The sequence below is a fragment of the Chiloscyllium plagiosum genome, unplaced genomic scaffold, assembly GCF_004010195.1.
Source record: "Chiloscyllium plagiosum isolate BGI_BamShark_2017 unplaced genomic scaffold, ASM401019v2 scaf_2972, whole genome shotgun sequence".
Lineage (NCBI taxonomy): Eukaryota > Metazoa > Chordata > Chondrichthyes > Orectolobiformes > Hemiscylliidae > Chiloscyllium > Chiloscyllium plagiosum.
In genome coordinates, this window is record NW_025213996.1 from 5,796 (window position 1) to 16,356 (window position 10,561).

The 10,561-nt window shown below is 60.5% G+C and overlaps 1 protein-coding gene across 1 annotated transcript; it reads left to right on the top strand.

Annotated features, from left to right (window-relative positions):
* Window positions 1-248: 248 nt before the first annotated feature.
* LOC122547772 (rho guanine nucleotide exchange factor 40-like) lies at window positions 249-5,047 on the top strand (the record flags this gene model as incomplete). Its single annotated transcript, XM_043686355.1, has 2 exons — window positions 249-2,871; window positions 4,911-5,047. Coding segments are annotated over 2 exons (2,760 nt in total), but the record flags the coding sequence as incomplete, so codon positions are not given.
* Between the last annotated feature and the right edge of the window lie 5,514 nt (window positions 5,048-10,561).

A 10,561-nucleotide genomic window follows, 5' to 3' on the forward strand; every position in this document is an offset into this window, starting at 1 on the left:
GTGTGTGGCGGTGTGTGATGGGGTGTGCTGGTATGTGATGGGGTGTGGTGGTGTGTGATGGGGTGTGCTGGTGTGTGCTGGTATGTGATGGGGTGTGCTGGTATGTGATGGGGTGTGGTGGTGTGTGATGGGGTGTGCTGGTATGTGATGGGTGTGTGCTGGTGTGTGATGGTGTGTGCTGGGGTGTGATGGGGTGTGTGCTGGTGCTCTCTAACCTCCCCTGACCCCTGACCCCTGCCCCTCTCCAGGCTCAGTACCAAGGCTGCCTGTTCCTGCACCAGGGTTGGCCCCTGTGCCTGGGCGAGCAGCTGGTGCTGCAACTCTCGGCGCTGGACTGGAGGGCGCTGCAGCCGGAGGACTTCTACCTGCAGCTGGCGCCGACAGGCTCCCGCGGGGCGAGGCTGGTGCTCAAGTGCCGGGCCTGGGGCGGCGAGAATGACGACGACGACCCGGTGCAGGAGTTGGAGGAAGCAGAGGAGGCCGGAGGGATGGTAGAGGTGCCGATCGCCGAGGACTCCTACCCGCACCTCTTCACCGTCGAGTGGCTGGACGGCGTCAACCGGCGGCTGCGGCTCGACGCCCGGAGCCCGCCGCGCAGACTCCGCAGCTGCCTGCTGGCCTCGGCCGGCGGCCGGCTCCGGCGCATGCGCTGGTCGCGCCTGGTCTGCCCGCGCCTGCGCGAGCCGCCGGCGGCCCCTGCCGGGCGGCCCCGCGCCTCGGGCGACGGCGCGGCCGCCGACGACCCCCTGCGCCTGAGGGAGGCCGCCGCCTGCACCTCCGGCGCCACCGACAAGGGCGGTGGGGGCGGTTGGGATCCGGCTCACCAGCGCCAGCAGGAGGACGTCGAGGCCGGGGAGTACGTCGAGCTTCGGGAAGTCTCCACGCCGGGGGCGGCGGCGGACGACGCCGTCGCGGGGAAACCGCGCCTGCGCTCCAGCACCCTGCCGGCCGCCGGCGGCGGCGTCAGGCCGGGGCGTCGGCGCAGGGGCGCGCAGGCGCAGCACCGGGCCTGGGTGCACCAGCCTCGGCGCAGGCGCCGCAAGGGCGCCGCGTGCGGCGAGGCGGCGGCGCACGTGGCGGCGGGAAGGCCCCACGCGCCGTCGCCCCGGGAGACGGAGCCCGCCAACGGCCCTCCCCACTGGAGGGGCCTGGTCTCGCCCACCCGGTGGGCGGAGGGAGGGCCGGGCGACGGGGCGCCGTTGGACGGGCGGAGTGGGTCCGTCGCCGCCTGGACCCGACTGCCGTTGGCCGAGCGGAGTGTCGGAAGCGAACCGCCGGCGGCTGAGGGGCAGGCGTCAATAATCGGCAATCCATTGGCCGAGCGGGAGACGTCAACTGGATCTGAGCCGCCATTGGCCGAGCGGGATGAGCCAACCACAGCCAAGCCGCCATTGGCCGAGCGCGATGAGCCAACCACAGCCAAGGCGCCGTTGGCCGAGCGGGATGAGCCAACCACAGCCAAGGTGCCATTGGCCGAGCGGAAAGAGCCAACCACAGCCAAGGCGCCATTGGCCGAGCAGAAAGAGCCAACCACAGCCAAGCCGCCATCAGCCGAGCGGAAAGAGCCAACCACAGCCAAGCCGCCATTGGCCGAGCGGAAAGAGTCAACCACAGCCAAGGCGCCATTGGCCAAGCAGAAAGAGCCAACGACAACCCACCCGCCATTGGCCGAGCTGAAAGAGTCAACCACAGCCAAGCCGCCATTGGCCGAGCGGAAAGACCCAACTCGAGATGTGCCGCCATCAACGGCGCAAGAGGGGTCAACCGCAGCTGAACTGCCATTGGCTGAGCAGGACGAATCGGCCGGAGGTCAGCTGTTCTTGACGCAATTGGTCAGTAGGACTGGGTGGCCATTGGTCGAGCAGAATGGCTCGGTAATTGGGCCTGGACTGCCATTGGCCAAGCAGCAAGGGTCAAAAACTGGAGCTGCACGGTCACCGGCTGAAGTGGAGGAATCAGCCGGTTCTGAAATGCCATTGGCCGGGCAGAGCAGGTCAACACTTGGACTGGAGCGGCCATTGGCTGTGCGGGACAGGTCAATAACTCAAACTGACCAGCCATTGGCCCAGCAGCGGAAATCAACTGTCTCTGAACCCACATTGGCTGGTCAGGGTAAATTAATAATTAGAAGTGGGCTTCTGTTTGGTGAACAGGACAGATCAATGAAGGGGACTAAGCAATCACAAGCTGAACAGAACCAGTCGCCAGATGAACAGCCCCCACCAATAACTGTGACTGAACTGTCTTTGGTTGAGCCAGAGAGAGTCAAAGCAAAATTGACCGAGTGTTCACTGATCGAACGATCAGGATCACAATGGAAAAGGGAGCCATTTTCGGCTGGAGTGGGCACAAGTTCAGACAGGGATCCACAGTCGGTCTTGGAAACGGAATCCAGACGTTCCCCAGCAGATCGGAGAGCCGTGTCGTTGCGAGGAATACAGACTGAGGAGGGCCATGAGCCTGCCAGTTCTGAGAGGTCGCAGGGAGGGGCACCGCTACCTGTAGAGCCGTGGAGAGCCGTTGGCGAGGTGGAGAGATCTCCAGGCGTCCTGGGGCAGGCGGACACAGGGCCCTCAGACCTACAGGTCAGATGTCAGAGGAGTTTGGGGGCATCACATGCAGCGGAGGAAGCAACCAGCGACACATTGGACGCCCGTCCGGCGCAGTGGGGGTCTTTGGGCAGGAAGGCAGTCTCCGGTGATGGCACTGCCCCCGCCAGGTCTGCACCTATTTCTGTACCGCCTGGTGAGAGAGACGGCCAGAGGATCCTGAACGAGGTCGGAGAGGTGGGGGAGGAGGTGGGAGAAATGGGTCCACCACCCAATGGAGATATTTGGCAAGGGGACAACAAGAGAGGCCTGACCCAAGAAGGTGAGCACTGAATGCTATTCCACACTGATAGATCATTCGGCACGGGCCGCCTTTCACGACTGTTTCAAACCTAACACTTAGAAAGTACACCCATAAATATTATCGAGAAATATGGCTCCCAATTCTCATCTCCCCAACCCTGCTACCCCCACCGACATGGTATTGGGTCCAGTTGGAAAATCTAATTGACAAAGGCACTTGGCTAGCCAAGGTTGAAGATGGCTGACTCAAACAGTCCCAGGCCAGATGCAACACGAAGTTAGATACAGAACAAAGCGTCTCTTACTTTTTTGAATTGAAAGTAAGGCTGCCCCTACTCTTTTCAACTCATGGTAAAGCCCCTCTCTCTCAACATTGTCCCCATCAAAAACTCCTAGGACGACTACAGTACAGGGTTAGACTCAGAGTCAGGCACTCTCTGACTTTTACCATGAAAGGAAAGAAGCTTTCTCTATTCTTTAAAAGGGAAAGACTAGATTAATCCCCCCCCCCCCCCACTCCCCAAACTCCTTCCAACACTCCCAGGACAGGGACAGCATGGGGGTTACATACAGAGTCTAGATCTCTCTACACAGTCTCCCATTAAATGCTCCCAGGACAGGAACAGTGTGTGGCTAGATGGAGAGTAAAGCTCTTGTTACATAGTCTCCCATCAAACATTCTGAGGACAGGGACAGCACGGGGTTGGATACAGAGTAAAGCCCCCTCTACATTGTCCCCCCCATCAAACACTCCCAGGGACAGGGACAGGGACAGCACGGGGTTAGATACAGAGTAAAGCTCCCTCTACACTGTCTCCCGCCTTCAAACACTCCCAGGGACAGGGACAGCACGGGGTTAGATACAGAGTAAAGCTCCCTCTACACTGACCCCCCCCATCCCAGGGACAGGGACAGCACGGGTTTGGATACAGTGGAGCTGCCTCTAGACTGGGCGTAGTAACTTTTGTATAACAGCACATGGGTGAGGGTGAAATTCACTGCTGAGGTGGTCGGTGAAACGAGGTACGTAAAGTAATCTGTAAATAATTAGTCCTGAAGGATAAAATTAAAACGGACTTTTGTGCGGTCTTTAACATGAAGAGATCCATATGGCACCACATAAAAATCTGGCACACGCGTAATTTAAAAGGGATCTGGGCGCTCTAAGTTAAGAACACATAACATACAACGTTGGGAAAGATGCATTTTTTTTCTTTTGCGAAATGCGGGACAGCTGGGACATTTTTGCTTGCCATTCCCGTGCCGCGTGGGAGCTCTGGGAAGCTTCCCGGATTCTGGATAACCACGTGGGCAGGGGGGTGCCTCCCACCGCTCGCTCCCCGAGCTCAGGGCTTGGGGAGCCCCTTGCTGGGCTGACAGGCGGCTGAGAATGAGATGGGGGGTGGGGCAGAACGGTCCCGGACCAGAACAGTTCCGGGGGCTCGGGACGAGGCTATGGAGACTCTGAAGGTGAGCGCACAGTCCTCCTGGACTGAGGCATCCCCCGGTGGTACACTCCAGTCTGAAACAAGGGTGGAGAGAAGTCGGATTGGTGTCTGCAACATCTGCGGTGGGGGACATGTTTCGGGACAGAATTATACAAAATGCACGAACATCGGGCAACAGTCCCGCAAGAGGCAGGCGGTGGGTGTCTTCAGGAAACAAAACGGGCCTCTTTGAAAGGACGAATGGAGATTTGGAGCGAGCGTTGCTCTGGGCTGAACCTGTCCTCGTCCCAGGAGTGTCTGATGAGAGTGGGAGGGCTTGAGCCTTTTTTTCTTCTTGAAAAGAGTGGGGATTGGTGTGGTGGTGGGCGGGGGGAGTGATCAGTCTGAGCAGCCAGGTGAAAAGGGCAGAGGTTATTTCTCAAACTCTGGTCGCCCGCAGTCGCAATGAGGATTGCTGCTCACCTGGCCGCGCCGGAGCGTGTCGTGACAGCATTGTTGTCGTACCCTCCCCAGCGCTGTGACAGTATTACCTTCCTGTTCCCCACCGCTCCTCCATACTGTACCCGAGTCCCAGTCTCTCCTGTCTCTCTCTCCCTCTCTCTCTCTCTAGGTTCTGATGAAACCTGTCAGGCTGGAGACGTGAGCAAACATCACGAGGTTCTGGAAGATTCATTGCCTCGATCGTCCCGACCCGAGTCCCAGTCTCTCCTGTCTCTCTCTCCCTCTCTCTCCCTCTCTAGGTTCTGATGAAACCTGTCAGGCTGGAGACGTGAGCAAACATCACGAGGTTCTGGAAGATTCATTGCCTCGATCGTCCCGCATCACCTCTCCCCTTCGATCTCTCACCTCCACGTCCCTACCGCCTCACGCCTCATTGCACCAACCGCCCCCCGTCACCCCACATTGTGACGTAGTGGCTCAGCAACAGCCCAGGTCCACACCGCGTCAACCACCCGTGTCCCAGTCTCACCCACGGCCCGACTCCCCATCCCACCCACGGTCCGTGTCCCCGTCCCACCCACGGTCCGTGTCCCCGTCCCACCCACGGTCCGTGTCCCCATCCCACCCACGGTCCGACTCCCCATCCCACCCACGGTCCGTGTCCCCATCCCACCCACGGTCCGTGTCCCCATCCCACCCACGGTCCGTGTCCCCATCCCACCCACGGTCCGTGTCCCCATCCCACCCACGGTCCGTGTCCCCATCCCACCCACGGTCCGTGTCCCCATCCCACCCACGGTCCGTGTCCCCATCCCACCCACGGTCCGTGTCCCCATCCCACCCACGGTCCGTGTCCCCATCCCACCCACGGTCCGTGTCCCCATCCCACCCACGGTCCGTGTCCCCATCCCACCCACGGTCCGTGTCCCCATCCCACCCACGGTCCGTGTCCCCATCCCACCCACGGTCCGTGTCCCCATCCCACCCACGGTCCGTGTCCCCATCCCACCCACGGTCCGTGTCCCCATCCCACCCACGGTCCGTGTCCCCATCCCACCCACGGTCCGTGTCCCCATCCCACCCACGGTCCGTGTCCCCATCCCACCCACGGTCCGTGTCCCCATCCCACCCACGGTCCGTGTCCCCATCCCACCCACGGTCCGTGTCCCCATCCCACCCACGGTCCGTGTCCCCATCCCACCCACGGTCCGTGTCCCCATCCCACCCACGGTCCGTGTCCCCATCCCACCCACGGTCCGTGTCCCCATCCCACCCACGGTCCGTGTCCCCATCCCACCCACGGTCCGTGTCCCCATCCCACCCACGGTCCGTGTCCCCATCCCACCCACGGTCCGTGTCCCCATCCCACCCACGGTCCGTGTCCCCATCCCACCCACGGTCCGTGTCCCCATCCCACCCACGGTCCGTGTCCCCATCCCACCCACGGTCCGTGTCCCCATCCCACCCACGGTCCGTGTCCCCATCCCACCCACGGTCCGTGTCCCCATCCCACCCACGGTCCGTGTCCCCATCCCACCCACGGTCCGTGTCCCCATCCCACCCACGGTCCGTGTCCCCATCCCACCCACGGTCCGTGTCCCCATCCCACCCACGGTCCGTGTCCCCATCCCACCCACGGTCCGTGTCCCCATCCCACCCACGGTCCGTGTCCCCATCCCACCCACGGTCCGTGTCCCCATCCCACCCACGGTCCGTGTCCCCATCCCACCCACGGTCCGTGTCCCCATCCCACCCACGGTCCGTGTCCCCATCCCACCCACGGTCCGTGTCCCCATCCCACCCACGGTCCGTGTCCCCATCCCACCCACGGTCCGTGTCCCCATCCCACCCACGGTCCGTGTCCCCATCCCACCCACGGTCCGTGTCCCCATCCCACCCACGGTCCGTGTCCCCATCCCACCCACGGTCCGTGTCCCCATCCCACCCACGGTCCGTGTCCCCATCCCACCCACGGTCCGTGTCCCCATCCCACCCACGGTCCGTGTCCCCATCCCACCCACGGTCCGTGTCCCCATCCCACCCACGGTCCGTGTCCCCATCCCACCCACGGTCCGTGTCCCCATCCCACCCACGGTCCGTGTCCCCATCCCACCCACGGTCCGTGTCCCCATCCCACCCACGGTCCGTGTCCCCATCCCACCCACGGTCCGTGTCCCCATCCCACCCACGGTCCGTGTCCCCATCCCACCCACGGTCCGTGTCCCCATCCCACCCACGGTCCGTGTCCCCATCCCACCCACGGTCCGTGTCCCCATCCCACCCACGGTCCGTACAGCACGGAAACAGACCCTTCGGCCCAACCCGTCTGTGCTGACCCAGGCATCCTCGATTCATCTCGTCCCTCCAAATCCCTCTGAACCCTTCCCCTTCATGTATAACTGTTGCAATTGTACCAGCCCCCACCCCTTCCTCTGGCAGCTCATTCCACACACGCACCACCCTCTGGGTGAGAAAGTTACCCCTCGGCTCCCTTTCCCCTCTCACCCTAAACCTACGCCCCTCTAGTTCTGGACTCCCCCACCCCCAGGGGGGGAAAAGACCTTGCCTATTTACCCCTATCCACGCCCCGTCGTGATTTTATAAACCTCTATAATGTCACCCCCTCAACGCTCCAGGGAAACAACTCCCAGTCTCTCCTCGTAGCTTAAGCCCTCCGTTTCCCCGTTACGTCCTGCTAAACCGTCTCCCGAACCGTCTCCCGCTTTAACAACTTCCTACCTGTAACAGGGCGACCAGAACTGGGCACGGTACTCCAGACGAAGCCTCTCCAATGTCTTCTACAACCCCAACATGATGTCCTCAACTCCCTGTACTCATAGGGTCTGAGTTATGAAGGAGAGAGTGCTCAACGCTGTCTTAACACCCCACCAGCCTCCGTCTGCCTGTGACACAGACATCACAGAATGATGTCCCCGAACCCCAAGGTCTCTCGGTGCTACAACGCGACCCAAGCATTGGGGGACGTCCTGCCCTCATTAGTTTGACCAAAACATAATGCCGAGCAAATTCAACTCCACCTGCCCCCTCCTCAGACCCATTCACCCCATCAGTCGAGATCTCATTGTAATCTCACATACCCGCCTCCACGGACCCCCATTAAAGGGGGAGTCTCTCCCTCAGGGATCCCTGTTACAGAGGGAGTCTCTCCCTCAGGGACCCCTGTTAAAGGGGGAGTCTCTCCCTCGGGGATCCCCTGTTAAAGGGGGAGTCTCTCCCTCGGGGACCCCTGTTAAAGGGGGAGTCTCTCCCTTGGGGATCCCTGTTACAGAGGGAGTCTCTCCCTCAGGGACCCCTGTTAAAGGGGGAGTCTCTCTCTCGGGGATCCCTGTTAAAGGGGGAATCTCTCCCTCGGGGACCCCTGTTAAAGGGGGAGTCTCTCCCTGGGGACCCCTGTTAAAGGGGGAGTCTCTCCCTCGGGGACCCCTGTTAAAGGGGGAGTCTACCCCTCAGGGACCCCTGTTAAAGGGGGAGTCTCTCCCTCGGGGACCCCTGTTAAAGGGGGAGTCTCTCCCTCAGGGACCCCCATTAAAGGGGGAGTCTCTCCCTCGGGGCACCCCGTTAAAGGGGGAGTCTCTCCCTCGGGGACCCCTGTTAAAGGGGGGGGGTCTCCCCGTTGTGATGTTTCTGGTGTTGCTGTGGGGGGTTATTCTGTCACGAGGAAACAGTTAATGTTCCGAAGGTGAGGAATGTGTTCCATGGCCAGGTTCTGTTGCTGAACTGACTGCGTGTTTGAACAGGCTGCTGCAGGATCTGGCTCAGCCGGCCCAGCCGTAAGGGATGGAAGGCAGTCTGAGGGGAACATAAACTCGGAGAGGGAGCTGGGCTCAGGGAGAGGGAGCTGGGCTCAGTGAGGAGGGAGCTGGGCTCAGGGAGAGGGAGCTGGGCTCAGGGAGAGGGAGCTGGGCTCAGGGAGAGGGACTTGGTCTCAGGGAGAGGGAGCTGGGCTCAGGGAGAGGGAGCTGGGCTCAGGGAGAGGGAGCTGGGCTCAGGGAGAGGGAGCTGGGCTCAGGGAGCGGGAGCTGGGCTCAGGGAGAGGGACTTGGTCTCAGGGAGAGGGAGCTGGGCTCAGGGAGAGGGACTTGGTCTCAGGGAGAGGGAGCTGGGCTCAGGGAGAGGGACTTGGTCTCAGGGAGAGGGAGCTGGGCTCAGGGAGAGGGACTTGGTCTCAGGGAGAGGGAGCTGGGCTCAGGGAGAGGGACCCTGTTAAAGGGGGAGTCTCTCCCTCGGGGACACCTGTTAAAGGGGGAGTCTCTCCCTCGGGGATCCCTGTTAAAGGGGGAGTCTCTCCCTCGAGGACCCCTGTTAAAGGGCGAGTCTCTCCCTCGGGGACCCCCGTTAAAGGGGGAGTCTCTCCCTCGGGGACCCCTGTTAATGGGGGAGTCTCTCCCTCGGGGACCCCTGTTAAAGGGGGAGTCTCTCCCTCGGGGATCCCTGTTAAAGGGGGAGTCTCTCCCACACGGACCCCTGTTAAAGGGGGAGTCTCTCCCTCGGGGACCCCTGTTAAAGGGGGAGTCTCTCCCTCGGGGCCCCCGTTAAAGGGGGAATCTCTCCCTCAGGGACCCCCGTTAAAGGGGGAGTCTCTCCCTCGGGGCTCCCTGTTAAAGGGGGAGTCTCTCCCTCAGGGACCCCTGTTAAAGGGGGAGTCTCTCCCTCGGGGACCCCTGTTAAAGGGGGAGTCTCTCCCTCGGGGACCCCTGTTACAGGGGGAGTCTCTCCCTCGGGGACCCCTGTTAAAGGGAGAGTCTCTCCCTCAGGGACCCCTGTTAAAGGGGGAGTCTCTCCCTCGGGGACCCCTGTTAAAGGGGGGGGTCCTCCCCGTTGTGATGTTTCTGGTGTTGCTGTGGGGGGTTATTCTGTCACGAGGAAACAGTTAATGTTCCGAAGGTGAGGAATGTGTTCCATGGCCAGGTTCTGTTGCTGAACTGACTGCGTCTCTCCCTCGGGGACCCCTGTTAAAGAGGGAGTCTCTCCCTCGGGGACCCCTGTTAAAGAGGGAGCCTGTCCATTAGTGATGCTTTGTGATGAGTAAATCTCTCCATCATGCCCAACTTTAGCCCATCTGTTGGGGATCACTTTTGTCTTTCAGGGTAATTTTAACTTTGGACGATGGCATTAACTGAATCATTTCGAACTTTCTGGTTCTTTCGTCTGTCCTGCCTGATCTTATCTTCCACTGTTGGAATGGATGCTCAATTTGATATTATTAATTTAAAATGGGTCGCCAAACTTATATTTTCTCTCACCCTTTATTACTCTCTTTCTATCTCTCTCGTTCTCTGTGTGTCTGTCTCTCCCTCACTCTCCTCTCAACCATTCTATCCATCTCTTGCTGCCTTCACATTTGCTGTCTCTCACTAACCCTGCATTTCTGCCACTGTCTCTCTCACTCTCTGCTTCTGTTAGTATGCAGCTCCCTGTCTTTTGCTGTACAGGGCATTGGTTCGGCCACTTTTGGAATACTGTGTTCAGTTCTGGTCTCCCTGCTACAGGAAGGATTTACAAGGATGTTGCCAGGGTTGGAGGGTTTGAGCTACAGGGAGATGCTGAACAGGCCGGGGCTGTTTTCCCTGGAGCGTCGGAGGCTGAGGGGTGACCTTATAGAGGTTTATAAAATCATGAGGGGGCATGGATAGGGTAAATAGACAAGGTCTTTTCCCTGGGGGTCGGGGAGTCCAGAACTAGAGGGCCTTGGTTTAAGGTGAAAGGAGAAAGTGAGGTCTGCAGATGCTGGAGATCAGAGCTGAAAATGTGTTGCTGGAAAAGCGCAGCAGGTCAGGCAGCGTCCAAGGAGCAGGAGAA